Source organism: Patagioenas fasciata, chromosome 3 (assembly GCF_037038585.1).
Source record: "Patagioenas fasciata isolate bPatFas1 chromosome 3, bPatFas1.hap1, whole genome shotgun sequence".
NCBI classification, from domain to species: domain Eukaryota; kingdom Metazoa; phylum Chordata; class Aves; order Columbiformes; family Columbidae; genus Patagioenas; species Patagioenas fasciata.
In genome coordinates this window covers 67,367,467-67,381,858 of record NC_092522.1, presented here as the reverse complement: position 1 = coordinate 67,381,858, position 14,392 = coordinate 67,367,467, and the positions used below count along the sequence as shown (strand labels likewise).

The window sequence follows — 14,392 nt, the reverse complement described above, 5'->3', positions numbered from 1 at the left end:
GGCTAACACAGAGAGGTAAGGAGTTGACCATCAGTTCTCATCCCTTCCTAATTTTCACCACAAACTCCCCAAGTCAAGAAAAAACAAACTGAACAGCCCAAAGAGAAGGGAAATTTTGGTTTTGTTTACTACTATTTTTCAATGGGAAGCATGAACTTCTTCCTCATTCTAGTTCTCACAGCAACATGGCCGTCTGAACCAAACCAACACCCCACTTCCATTCACACACCCTTCGTTTGTTAGCACTGAGTTACTCAAACTCCTCTGGAAACACGGATAGCTGAGCCCTTGGGAAGCCAACGAGAGTTTTGCTAATGGCTTTGACAAGGTCAGGGTTTCAACCACCAAGAAAAAAAACAGATGTGTGCACCAAGCATTTCTGTTCATATCAAGGTGACAGGAGCATTCATCAAGACTGAATTTCCATAGAAAATTCCCCCTTTTCACTTCCACAGCATTTAACAACTCTGTCATGGTGTATTTTGGTATTACTGCTTGCATAAGTTTCAAAACGGGAAAGTTAATAATCAGCTGCAGTTGAAGGAAGTACACTTTGCATTCAAACTGGAACAAAGCTGCATCTGTGGTTGTCTCCAGTTCCTCTAAAAGGCTCAGTCGGGTGTGGGTTTTTTGATTGTACCTTTATCTTCCCCTCAGCATCTCTGTCTCTGAATGGCTGTACACTTAGTGGCAACTCAGTTTGTCAAGTTACTGAAGAAAGTCCAGAAAAGCAAGCCTACTGGCACAAATGAAATAAAGAATCAGAACACTTCATCAACGCTTGCTGAAGCAAGATCTCTCTGTACATAGGTGAAGTTTAAAGAATTCAAACGATTGCTACATATTTTTCCTAGTTTTTGCATTAACTGGCTCCTGCATCACACTGTCACTTCATACCCAAGCAAAACATGAACTTTAGTATCAGCTTGTTTTCTAGAAAGGTGTTTGTCAGACATGGAAAAAAATCTAGTTTTCCCTTGGCTTTTATCAGTCAGATCACTGCTGAATGCAGAGATAAGAAGTGGGAACTCCACAACTGAGCAGCTCCCAAGTGCCATTCTTGAAAGCTCCATGAGTACAAAACAATGAGACATAACAAGCACAACACATGTTAGACCCCAGCAGCGGTCACCTGAGTATCTTGTAGGTTCCAGTCAGCTACAGTTAATAAGCACCTAATTTATTTTGTATTTTCTCATTTAGATGTTGTAAGACTTTTCCTTCTACTATAAATCTAGCCCATATACATTAGGATAAGAACCCTTAACTGATGATTTTACTGTTTAAGCAGTGTTTGAGCATCAGGACCTAGAAATGTTCACATGGATCCTTAACTTTCAGAAAGCAAAATGTACATGCTGCATTCCATAGAAATGCTTGAAAATTTAAATCTGATTTGAATTAGGATTTTTATGCCTTTAAATATCCAGAGACAAGTCATGGAGCTTTCATGTATGTGATTTTTTTTTTTTCTAAATTAAGATCAGAGAAACAAAGCTCCTCCCGAACAACTCCTAAATGTGACTTCCTTTGTAAACTACTGCCGAAAAAAAAGTGCAAAATCCTTCAAGAAGGGTGAAAACATTGGCAAAAATGATGAACTGCTCAAAGACTTTGGCAAGAAAAAAAAAAAATATAGCCAGTCACAATCTTAGCTGCAGAAAATTTGTATCATGGATCATGGTACACAGCCATGATTACTAAGATTTCAGCAATATGACATTGCTCAATATATTTCACCTCAGTAGGTTTTACCATCCAAATACCAAGTTAAGGTGCATCTACAGAGTGACTCTGGCAACTACCTAATGCAACTGAAAACACATTACCATCCTCAGACCGCATCTGCTGCTGACTTCAGCAGTAGATTGACAGTGGATAAAATTAATCTTAATAAATAAATAAATAAATAAATAAATAAGTAGATAGATAGATAGATAGATAACAGCTCTTGGAATAAAGGGCAGACTGCACATTGTAAGATAAATACAACCTGCTACAGCACCTGAGGGATCCTCATATCAGACTCATAACAACTGACTTCATAATATACAGGTGAGCATTAAAGCTGTCATTGTTTCCTCTAGAGGGGATGAGGAAGGTTAGGTTTTTTCCAGTTTTATCTATTTTTGCCCCTTAGGCTAAAATATTTAGAGACAGAGATCATATTTTCCACTTTGTGCTTTTGCAGCTTCTAATGTGCTGCAATCCTCATTTGCAAAGATGGGCTGGGGGTTCCCATTATACAAAACCAACTATGAAGCATAATAAACATGCAAACAAAACAGCAGTAAAATTAATTTCTTCCTACCTTCTCGGAAGAAAAAGAGTTTCCAGATTTTCTTTTATCATCTGGTTTCAAGTAGAAGTCAAACTTAATTCCATATAGGGTAGGGAAAAGCAAAGTTTATTTAAAACTTTCTTTGCTCCAATGCAGCAACACTAACATAAAAGATGTCAAAAGGTAATTTTCTATTCTACTCTGTCCAATTCCCTCAGCCTTGCGACATTAGTCATGTGGAAGCACACCATAACCAAGTTCACAGGGTGTAATGGCAAGTAATTTATTTTTTTTTTAAGAAAGAAAAAAAATACCTTGTGCCACTGGTCAGTGTTTTAGTCATTTTTTAGTCATTTTCCCTAGAAACAGTTCTGTTCAACAAAGATGTAATTTAAAGCAGTGCCATTTAGAACAGCACAGTGAGGAAAATTCAATTATGAAAGCATGAAATACTACTAGGCCTAACGCATCACCAACTCTTAGCATATATGGCTAAAAAAAGAATATGCTTATCACTGCCCAATTCATCCACACCGATATTTCTAATGAACTAGATGAAGGAAGCACATAGCTTTCACAAGCTGAACACAACATGGTAGTTCACAGGAAAATGCCTTAAGAAAGGGAGTTATGTTTCCTAGGAGCACACAAAGCATTTACAGCCTGACAATGAAGCAGGAATAGGAAAAATGAACACTGGGTACTGGAACTATTGGGGAGGGGAGGAAATAGGAGGGCTAAAAACGGACCTGAGATGACCATTTTGAAGTGCCAAGTTTCTTGTGCTGCTGGCAGACAAACAACATCTCATGAGAAAATGAAGATCAACCAGAACCACATGATGTCTAGTATGTTACACGTTCTCACCCAAATCTCCTCAACTGTAGCTTGTTTACTTTGAACCAAACGCTCATATCAATTACACCAAAGGAGAAGTTATCTTTACACAAAATCTTACTGCTCTGGATGCTAAGTCTCTCTAAGGTCTTTCAGGATGCTAATGACGGTATACAGCTCATGGCCTCTTCCCCCTCCTCCCCTCCAAAAAGAGTTTTTAACTTCACTGTAAGCCACCAAATGAGTGCTACTTAATATTCTGATCTAAGACTACATGAGTGGTCTTCATGAAGGGATCACAAATACACTTTGTAACAACATGACCATCTAGCACCACTTTCTTCTGGTTTTAACATATTTAAACTTGTATTTCATCCTCTTTTTCTTCTTTTCTGTTAACTGCACTTGCACAAAATCCCAAGCTCCAAGCAGAAGGGCTGCACTGCCAACAAAGCACAGACCTGGACAACAACCAGTGAGGAGGGCTCTGCTTGCCCTGCTGGCACGGCTCTCTGCCTTTCCACACCTTGTTCATCAGTGGAGAGGGTTGCAACGCATGAGTACATCACTCCTGGCAGTAAACATCCCGGGATTTTATCACCGAGCTTCAATTAAGATGCCGTGCCTTGCATTTCATGCAAAGAGGAGTGAAACCTTCCACTTCCTTCTACAGTTTCAAGAAGTGCCCATTGCTGCTGCGGTGGCGAGCAGCTCACCAGGAAAGCAGCGATAAGGTCTGGCCAGGAGCCTGGTGTGCCAGGCCCGGGTTTGCTATTTACGTAGGTGATTTTCATAAACTCCCTCTCTACTGCTGACATGCTTTGCTCACCTCCGATGTGGAACAGCGGGGAGAGCGTTTCAATGCAGCAAAAGGACCATCCTACCCTACAATTCGACACAAGCTGCTGCAAAACACCAGCTGTAGGCCCCGAGTCTCTCCTTGGAGCACCACGGTCAGCGTCAAGCCCGAAGCCGTGATATCACGGGGATGTCACGGGGAGGGGTGCGCGGAAAAGGGGGTGGTGGTGACACAACCGACCGCGCTCCAAAACCGCGCCCGCCCTGCCGCCCCGACGCGACCCTTCCCGCCCCACAGGCCGGTCACCCCCCCGCCCACTGCCGCCCTGCTCACTCCAGGCCGAGCGGCAGCTCCAAGCCGGGAGGCGGCCCCGACCCCAGCGAGGGCCCGCGGGGCGCTGCGGCCCCTCTCAGCGGAGCTGACAGCCTCTCCGCCTGGCAGCCCCCTCCCGGCTGGCCGGACACGCCCCTGCCCGACCCTTCCTCCGTGCGGACGGCGACCCCGGACAGCAAACACCCCAGCGGAGCTCCCCCTGCCCTTACCCGGCCCCGGCGAACCTGCTCCCACGGGGCGCGGCTGGCGACAGCGGCAGGCAAGGAGGGGCAGACGAGCCCCATCCCCGCCCCGTCCTGCCGTGACGGCGAAGGCGTGAGGAGGCGGTGTCGCGGCGCTGCCCCGCCCGGCGGGTGGAGCGAGCGGGCCGGGGGCGGTGTGGGGCGGTGCCCCGGCCTCTGGCTGGCGGCGGCGGCCGGAGCTCCGGCGGCCGCGGCTCCGGCGGCCGCGGCTCCGGCGCTCCCAAGAGAAACGAGGCAACCCGGTCCCTCGCCGTCGCTCGCCCCTCTGCGGGTGGAAAAAATGCGTGGGAGAGTGTAATTTAAGGAAAAGATACTGTTGTATCAGGAATTAAGGGAGAAACATGAGTAAGGAAACAATATTACAGTGAAAAATACGATGTTACTATGTTAATATCCTGCCTAGAAGCACTGCCTTCGGTATTGATCACTTTGTCTCTAGATGGGAATGGACTTAAAAGAAAGTGGCTGAGAAATGATACAGAAATGTAAAGGTGTCTTGAAGCGAAGAGATTTATAATATGCAACTGAGAGAGGGGCAGCAAGCGATGCCAGGAACAATGGAAAACGAGGGGTGCATTTGCAGGGCTGCTGGCATGCGTTTCGGGGTGCTGGAGGAGTGGTCGAGGGCAGCAGCTGCAGTACTTATGCATATGTACATATGGAGGAGCCGCGGGAGCAGAGACCAGGGGAAATCTGGTCTCCTCCTGACCCAGCTGTCTGACAAGAAGAGACAGGTGAGCCTGCATGGCGACTGGGACGCTTCTGCATCCTCCCCAGCTCTTCAAAGGGAAAATTATAGGACCAGATGCTCCCCAGGGTCCTGGAGCTGAGCTGCTTCATCTGCAGGATGCCCCCATGTACATTAAATACCACAGAACATGTCACACCTGATTGCTGGGAACGCATCTCCTCCGCAAAGCCCCGTCCAGCCTTGGCTGGGGAAGAGCTGTAGAAGTTGGGAAGTGCAAGTTTATTTCTGCTACATCATAGATGTTGGTCATTGCTAGGATTTAGAAATAACCAGAGCAGTGGAAACCTTAATAACATCCTTACCAAATAACACTAACAGGGAAGTCCAATAAAATGCCAGATCAATAAAGTGAAGTTAAGGACCTGAAACAGAAAGAATACCCTTTACATTGGTGGTTCTTGATGTTTCCCACAGCATGTTGAAAGGAGAGACAACATAACCTCTGAGACTGGTTTGTCTACATATAGTTCTTATGTTAACTGATGCTCAGAAATGTCCTTTTCTCACTTTCACAAGTTAAAGTTATCAAGAAAAACCCATTTTGATATACCAGTCCTTTCACTTGCTGCAGGATTGCTGTATACATCTTTGTTCTAGTTTTAATAGGCTATTTTGATTAGCAATTATTTTAGTGCTGCTGCATCTGCAAGTGTTTGCCCCCCATGCTGTTGATGTACTGAAACTGATCCAAGATGATCCCACTAGACAGTGCACTAATTAGAGTAGAATGCACGTCGCTTCTGAATGAAAGCCTCACCTTGATTTTTATCTCTAAGTGTTTGTCATATAATCTTTGTTGATTGAGCCCAGTCATTTTTGCTTTATAAAGCCTCAGCTGAGCTCATTGTCAGTATTTCTCCAGAAAACAATACATCTTTTGCTATCTGATTTCAGGTATGCGCTTCCAATTAAAAGAAGTGACCCATTGTCAGTGAGAATACTTTGTCTGCAGATCACTGCTTGGATACTTTTTTTGTTGCTTGGAGGGGAATACACAGTCATCAATCATAGATGTTCATTCTTATGCTATGGAAAAGAGGTATACAAACACTTTTCTAGAGATGCCTGGTGTTTTATGGACAAAATGCTGGTGCTCACCTACTGTTAGCTCATTTATCATCAGCATCCACCTTTTATTGGTCAATACCCAAAAATGCTTGTGATGCTATTCTTTAAAGTAACTGGCTGCAGCAAATATATTATGGCCTGGGAGGAAAAACTGTATTATAAACAAAACTTTTCATTAAAATGTTATCCATACTATTAAAATATTTAAATAGCCTCTTTAATATCATAATATAAAATAATTATGAAGATACATCTAAGAGACTGGCCATACAGTCCTATTTATTGATCAAATATTGCTAAGAGCATAGTATGTCCTTGAAGGATTTCTGTTAATTCCTATAGAAGATAGGTTGGCTGGGAGAAAGTTTCACCTTCTTAGACAAGACAGAAGGGTTCCTTCAGTTTCTGTGTGCTTTCCTCTGTTAGCAAATATGATTGCTTTCAATGATGCGTGGACAAGAGTTGTAAAGAAGCTGTCTCTAAGTGTTCTCATCAGAGCTAATGAAATGGAGTGCTGCTACACAATTCTGTCTCTAATTTAAGTGGCCTTTTTTGAGACCTCCCACACCAGTGTCACCTGGGGACTGAGTTTGGAATCATATGTTCACCTGCTTATGGACCTTTCCTGTTGCTTTTGGAACATGATCAGATTTCAGTTGATTAAATGAAATAAGAAAAGCTCTGGGGAAGAGAAGGGGGAAATGTTGAGACCCCGCTATTCACAGGTACAGCGTACCATGGAGGATGCTTTGTGTATTCACTAACTGAAGATCAGAGTATACACCATTTATATTCCTGTTGATGTATGTAAAACTGAGCTAATAGGGATGTCACTTCAAACACATGTTGTTTGAGGATCTGTACTCAGTATGACATCCAGAGCTTGGAAGAACTGGAAATGAAATCAAAACTATTATAGCATAGTGAGATTTCAAACGGGCAAGCCTTCCTCCTGGCGCAGTATCTGAAGCTGCCCCACCTCCCAGACCCTCTGCTTCTGCCTCCCACCTCCAGCTCCCCCCTGGCATTGAACTGTCAGGCACATGGGCCCAGTAGTGTGGGTGGCACAAGCGTCGGGGCCACTGGTGACACAGGAATGTGGCACCCATTTCCGTGCAACTCCCCAGGTCTGTATGATGCACAATTGAATAAAGGGGAAGCAGCCCAGCCCTGGCCTCATATTCCTGATGAGTGTCCTCTTTCCAAGGTGTGAGCAATGCCTAAGTGCTATGTAATTTATCTAATGGGCAAATTTCATTCTCTGCTGTTGCATTTCACTTGTTCACCTCTAACTTTAGATAGGAAGAGCAACGCTGACAGTATTTGGTACCAATGGCAAATTGCCTGACAGAGCTTCCCATATGGTTGTTACTGATGCATTTGACCATCTGGAAGAATTCCTGTTATTGTTGTCATCATCTCTGTTTGCTAATTTAATTAAAATATCTACCCCAGAACCTGAAATGAGATTAGGCTCCTGTTACACTTGATACTGTACAAAATTATGATGGATGATGGTTTCCAGCCTAAACAAGCTTATGGATTAATTATATTACAGAATGACCTGTAAAACCTATTTGGTTAAAATAAATAAATAAATAAATAAAAATGTATTGACTGTTACTTGCTCTCAAGCAGTAGTAATTAACGTGATAGCATACATTTTAAATAGAGAAAAATTCTGTTCCAAACATTAATAATGATCCCGCCCTCTCCCCACCCCAGCCCCCCCCCAAAAAAGAAAATGAAGTTTACGTATTTTCAAATCTTTCTTTGCCTTTCTGTTTAATTTTCAAAGACCATAATATAACTTCATCTGCATTGGTGCAATGAGCTGATGTTACTATTTCAAAGCCCCATCTTTAATTAAGAAGTACCTGCAACTACATTATATTTCTAATTTCAACCAAACTGTTTAAAAATTATGAAGATTCATAAGGAGCATAAAATAGCAATATTTTGTTCAGCTAAAGAAATACAAATTTACAGAAGGAAATGTATTTAAAAAAGAAAAAAATAATTATGGACTTTGAGGTCAGCAACCAGCTCTGGCAGAATTCAATAGCCTGTAATTTTGAAAATGAGGTCATTGCTGAGCAATCAATCTTCATCATTTTACAACTTATCATCACATCATCATCATTTTATAATTCATAATTACCTTCATTATTTTTTGAAACCATGGAGAGAAAAACAAACAAACAAATAAACAAACAAACGAGCAAAAAACAACAAACAAACACACGAAAGGATCCTGACAGAAATTTGCTATGCAAACTATACGTATCAGTAGTCTGGGTTCTGCTTTTCTCTCCATTCCAGCCTGCTGTTCAGCCAAAAAGGAGGTGGCAACCATCATCCAATGCCATGACATAGTCCTTATATTGTGGCATAGGCAGTGGTAACCCATTGAGGGAATAAGGCTCACAGAAGAAAACTATAAAGACAGACTATGCCATGTGACTCAAAAAAGAAGTGGCCAGTTGAATACATTTACAGTATATATCCTCTGTAATGTGTTGAGTACTGGTAGAAGATATCTCAGAAAACAGCTAGAAACTCAGTGGAAGTTCCCTTTCTCTATTGCTTTGACTTCGGCAAGTTCAGAGCAAAAGGTGTCAATGAAAGATGTTGTTAATATGCCCCTGGGACATGATTCACTGTGAGAATTGCAGATTTCTACATAGCTACATGTCCAAACTTCTATTATATGCCTTCCTTAAGCTTGATGCCTCACAGGTAGGTATCTAGTGCCATTTTATATGCCTAGATGTGTCCCAGATGGCTCTCAGCTGGTGCTTCATTGATGCTGGATGCCAGGCCCATGTAGACATCTCAGGTTCCCTAAAGCACCTTAGGTAGCATTGGGCAAATGATTCATATCCTAAATATCCATTGACTACAGCCTGAGCTTAAACAGCCATCCTGGCTGTAGCTATAATTTGTGGTTAGACATTTATCACAATTATAAACACCTACCTATACACATTAAATTTGAGTCTTAAGCTTGAAACTCATTCCACAGCCTATGTCTTTCAAGATGTACCACAGCTTTCCTATATATTTCTGTGGTAATTTGGCACCTGAATTGTTCTAAGAATCCGATTATGCCTTTCAGTCTCTAGCCTGGTCCCTGGGTTTGATACCCTTATTATAGAAAATCTAAAGCTGTATGCAGTAAGGTTCAGGTTTTTACCTTCTTCTACAGCATGAGTAAACAGGGGAACAATAGAAGAGGCCTTTGCTTCTGTCTTAAGAAACAGTGAAGATTAATATAGTGAACTAAGGGCATATCAGACACTAGGAAAATGAAGTGAGATCGAATGACACCCCAACTCCAGGCTTAAGGCTTCATAAATATCTCAGTTTAAAAACACCAGCATTGTATGGTCACTCACTATTCAAGACATCCCTGAAAATAACACATAAGCCCTCCTTCTCCTCTCCTTCCTCCAGACACATTCTTTAGCTTTAAGTATTTTGAATACTGATTTTTTTTCTGACTGGGATCTTAAGATTATGGACAAAACCAAAAAAGGGTTTGAGATAAATATATGTCAGAACAGATTACAACATCCCAAAGCTGTAGCTCATTTGTACTAGTAGAGGAAACTCTTCTTGCCATGCAAAAACCATAATAAGACAAAAAATAGGGAAAACAGTTTTACCATTTAGTTTATTGCATACATTAAAATATGCAGTCACTACAACAGTCACTGTATTGTACTGATTTCCTACAGAATATCTGCTGTCCAATTCCTTTCTTTTTTTTTTTTTTTTTACACATCTAGGTCCCGATTCAATTGCCTGTTGCATGTAGTTAAAAATTGACCGCTCTTTTCACTGAGTTTTGGGACATCTGCTGATCTCTTACTTACATGTTTTCTGTAGCTGTTCTTTTAGCATGTGTCACTCAGAAAATATGCAACTGACTATAGGATAGAATGACTTTTTTTAGAAGGCACTAAAAATTCGGACAGCCTTCAAACCTAACGACAGTTTTACATACCATTAGCAGAAAAATGAGACAAAATTATTAAAATTGTTACTTGGCTGCTTGTTAATTTCTGATAAAATGTTCATAATAGTGAGGTAGAAAATAACTCCCTTATGAACAGTACAAAACTTTACCATGTAGCTTGCTGCCGAACAGAGATGTCAACTCATCAGCATCTACAATTTTAAAATTGGCCTCGTGAGAGCACAAAAACATAGCTGAAGAAAACTGAGAACCTATGCTGACATTGTTGCTCAACCCAAATATGTGAACACATGTTATGTCTGTAAGCAGACACACTCATTTCTTTGGAAACAAGCAAACAAAAGAGCATATGGAATCTCAGTATCGTCAAGAAAAAAAAAAAAACAACAACAAAGTAACAAAACATAAAACATCATAACACCTATTGATATATGGAGTTGGAATACCCAGTGCAGTTCCTGTCCTCCCTCTTCCCCGTCTTCTAACTCCCTTTGTGCAGTAGGAGCAGGAAACATATGGATCAAGGCAAAAAGGGTGTTCAAAGGTATGGAGCAGCATCCTTGCACACACAGATCAAACAGGCAAAGATTCCATGGGTTTCAATGGACAGTACTAAGAAATTCAGGATACTATGCCACAGAATTATAGAATCATAAAATCATCTCCCACATGTAGCATTTGGCTCAGTGGCATGTGTCTGTGGCCTAGAAATATATTGTAAAAAATATCAGTGTAGCCTTGTTCTTTACTGTTGGTGACTAGGTTAGGCAGACATTTGATCTCACCTGCAGTTGCATCCTTATGCCTTTTTGTACTTAAAAGCTGACATATACCCTGTGTAACTTTACAAATGAGCACCACCAGCTTTGTGCAAAAATTAGACAATTGTCCGTAAAGAAAGGCTCTTCAGAAACAGGCAGCAACTATTTCAGGATGCCCAAGGCATAGTATGCACAGGGTCCTCTTTGGAGCTTTTACAGTCAATTTTCAAGCGCTTGTCGGCAACACACAACAAACACAAGACATCAGTAAGATGTGTGTGCTGGGTCAAATGACGTGGAAGATGAGTCACAGAATGGCATGTCTATTTAAACTAGGGATCTGCCCAAGGCAGCAGCCTAAAAAAAAAAAAAAATCTAAATTCTAAGTGGATGTTGAAGAATATTAATGAGAAATGCTGTGATATAGCCTACAATATTTTCTACAGTGCGAGACAGCTACAAGTCTACTGTAGATGTCCTAGAAGAAAAGATCACCCAAGTTAAGACTAGATTCATAGTTTTCCAGAACAAATGGTAGGAAAAAACACATATCAAGCAATTGCAGGCAGAATTGAAGTAGGCAAACCAAATTAGGATGTGAAATAGAACTTTGGGGGTAATGAAATCCAGAAGACTGTCTACCATTGTGTCAACAGTAAAGGGCAACGAGCACAGGAGGCAGATTCCTACAGCTACACCAAGAGTCTTTGCTGCTTTCCTTTCACTCTTGAATGCTCCCACATCTAACTGAGACCCTAGACTCCTACTCATGTTGTTCATCAGCCTGGCTTGCTTGTTAGCCACAGTAAATAGTTTTACATACAAAACCATAATTGTGAGGCAAGGGAAGAAGAGTACTGGGAGTTCAGCCACTCTCAGAGCTTGTTGAACAGCAGCTGACAGCTGCCAACACAGGGCATGTCTTGCAATAAATGGCCCAGTTCTTCTGCAATCGCTTTAGTGCAGAGGAAGGCAGACATGTAAACTATAGGCACTGCCCACCCCACTCTAGTGTAAACACAGGCCACTCTTATGGTGAACTTGGTGGGGTAGAGCAAAGGGTCATAGATGGCACAGTGCTAGTCAATGGAAATTAAATACAGGTGAAATACAGATGTCAACCTAAAGAGTGTGCCCAAAAAGACGTGCAGCCTACAGAAGTCATCTCTGAAATATCAGCAGCTCTTTATGGACTGATTGGTGCTGAAGAGCAGCATGGTCAGCCCCAGGAGGAGGTGGGCAAGGGTAAGAGAGAGGTGCAGGAGGTTGGTGGAGGTGTGCAGGGCTTTGAATTGCAAAACGACATCTATGACAAGCAGATTCCTTAACACTGTGATCAGTGTGCCCAAGGCACAGGCCAGATAAAAGGCCAGCTGGATCCCTGGTTGTGGGTTCCATAGCAGGAGCCATTTGCCTCATAGCACAAGGTGATGAGCATTCTCTTCTCAGCACTGGGGCCCCGGGCTGAGCTTGTCTCAGTCTTCCCAGGTCCTGCTGCCTCTCCCAGTTCTGCCACAAGCCTGGAGAAGGATTCACCTTCCAGCAGAGGTGCCAGATGACTAATGTGACAAAAAGGTAATGAAAATGCAGGCTAGAAGGAGAGATGCCTTTTAATAAAATGCTTTCATTAAAGCCATCAGGTAGTTTCTATATTCCAGGTGAAAAAAAAAAATTGCCTGATTTATCTGTTTTATATCTCTACTGAAATAAAGAAGCTCCAGGTCAGTGTATTCAACTATTGTGGCATCAACTTTATATTATATTTTAGTTTTCTTTCAGCCAGTATCACGAGTAGTGCAGGAGATGCAGCAAATCCAGAGGTGTATGGGCAAGCAGTGAATAAAGAGATCTGCCACAGAAGGAAAACCAGTGCTGAGTAACAGGCATTGGAAGCCAAAGCTCCTTAAGGGATTTGAAATCTGACTCTAGTATAATGATGTACTAGTTCTTGTGAATTTCCCTGGAAATTAAGTTCCAATTTAGTTATGATTGTTTTTATTAAGTAGAAGCTGGGAAGTGATAATTCTAAAACAAGTAATATCTGATTGCCAAGGAAAACCCCTCAGGGCAATTTGTTCAATTTATAGTGTTCTGGCTATGGGGATATATATGGATATCTATTGTACTGATGACATAAATATTCAGCAAGGGAAACAGAAATATTGTTATATGCCCTAAAGATGGCTACCTGGTTTTACTTATGGAATGGCTACTTAATTTTTAAGTTATTTAATTTGTAATTTTAACTGTAAGAAATACTTGATACTAATGGATTATAATGGATTATTCCAGTAGTCTTTTTAGTAAAACAGATTACTGAATGGTGTGATTTTAAACAGTACGACAACTGCAGTTAAATACATGGCATTTTGCTATATGTATTTTTGTTCTTGAAATGACTGGGACTGGTATAATAGCTGGAAATTATTCCCACCTTTCCCATCCTTTCCAGCAGCAACAAAACACAATAGCAAATCTCTCTTGATTATATTTCCATAAACTTTTAAATCAGGAACACTTGTAGTAAAGTATCTCTTTTTGTAGAATGAGGCCTGTACTGCAGAGCACTGAAATCCTTTTCTGAGTACATATCTACTGTCCGCATGGAAAGCATGAAATGTTACATAAACCAGACGGGGAGTCCCTGAAGGTGTCTAATACACCCTAGGGGCATAGAGACACTGTTGCATATTGGGCAAAAATTGCCATTTAATAAGGAGTTGTTAAAATGCACTTGTGCTCAGCTGCAGTTGAATCTCTGAAGATTTGTATCAGAGTTTGCTGTGAATTTTCTTTCTTTGGGTATTCCCACAAGAAGTTGAAGCTAATGCCAGCTCATCTTGGGGCACCAGTGACCCTCACCCCATGGAGGCCTCCCTTGCCTGCTCCTGAGCCTCAGTCTCCCCAAAACCACATCTTTCACTCTGGAAGGAGGTACATCAGGTACCTCTGGAGTTTCCTTCTTTCCTCCGTAGTGGAACCCATTTCTATCCCACAGTATAAATTGGGAGAAGAGGTGCGTACAGCAGCCTTCACTCCTGGATAATTTTGTGATATTTCTTTGACACAATAGAATGGTCAGTTTTTACATTGACATTACAGAGACAAATATCACCATGGAAAATCCTGGATTTTTTCATATTAGATGGGATATGAGGTTTTATAACAAGCGTCTCGCTTTTCCATGAAAGTTTTCCTGCTGCTCAGATCCTCCAATCTTGTCTCCTGCTCAGTCAGAGCAAGCTCATACCAGCAACTTAAGGGACTCCAATGGTACATCTCTCAGAGCTTGTCGTCTTCTCTGCTCTGCAATTAGTTTCTTACAAGCTCTCCAGTAT

General features: G+C 41.7%; 2 protein-coding genes across 2 annotated transcripts in view; both read right to left on the bottom strand.

Moving 5' to 3' along the window:
• STX7 (syntaxin 7) overlaps positions 1-4,565 on the bottom strand; it is a 32,008-nt gene extending 27,443 nt beyond the window's left edge. The window contains exon 1 of the mRNA XM_065835342.2: positions 4,460-4,565. The gene's annotated coding sequence lies outside the window, so the exon portion shown is untranslated. The remainder of the gene's footprint in view (positions 1-4,459) is intronic.
• A 6,945-nt stretch (positions 4,566-11,510) lies between these two features.
• On the bottom strand, positions 11,511-14,039 carry TAAR5 (trace amine associated receptor 5). Its single transcript, XM_065834078.2, is given in 4 exon segments — positions 11,511-11,917; positions 11,920-12,438; positions 12,441-12,613; positions 14,002-14,039. Coding segments are annotated over 4 exon segments (1,137 nt in total).
• Positions 14,040-14,392: the final 353 nt, after the last annotated feature.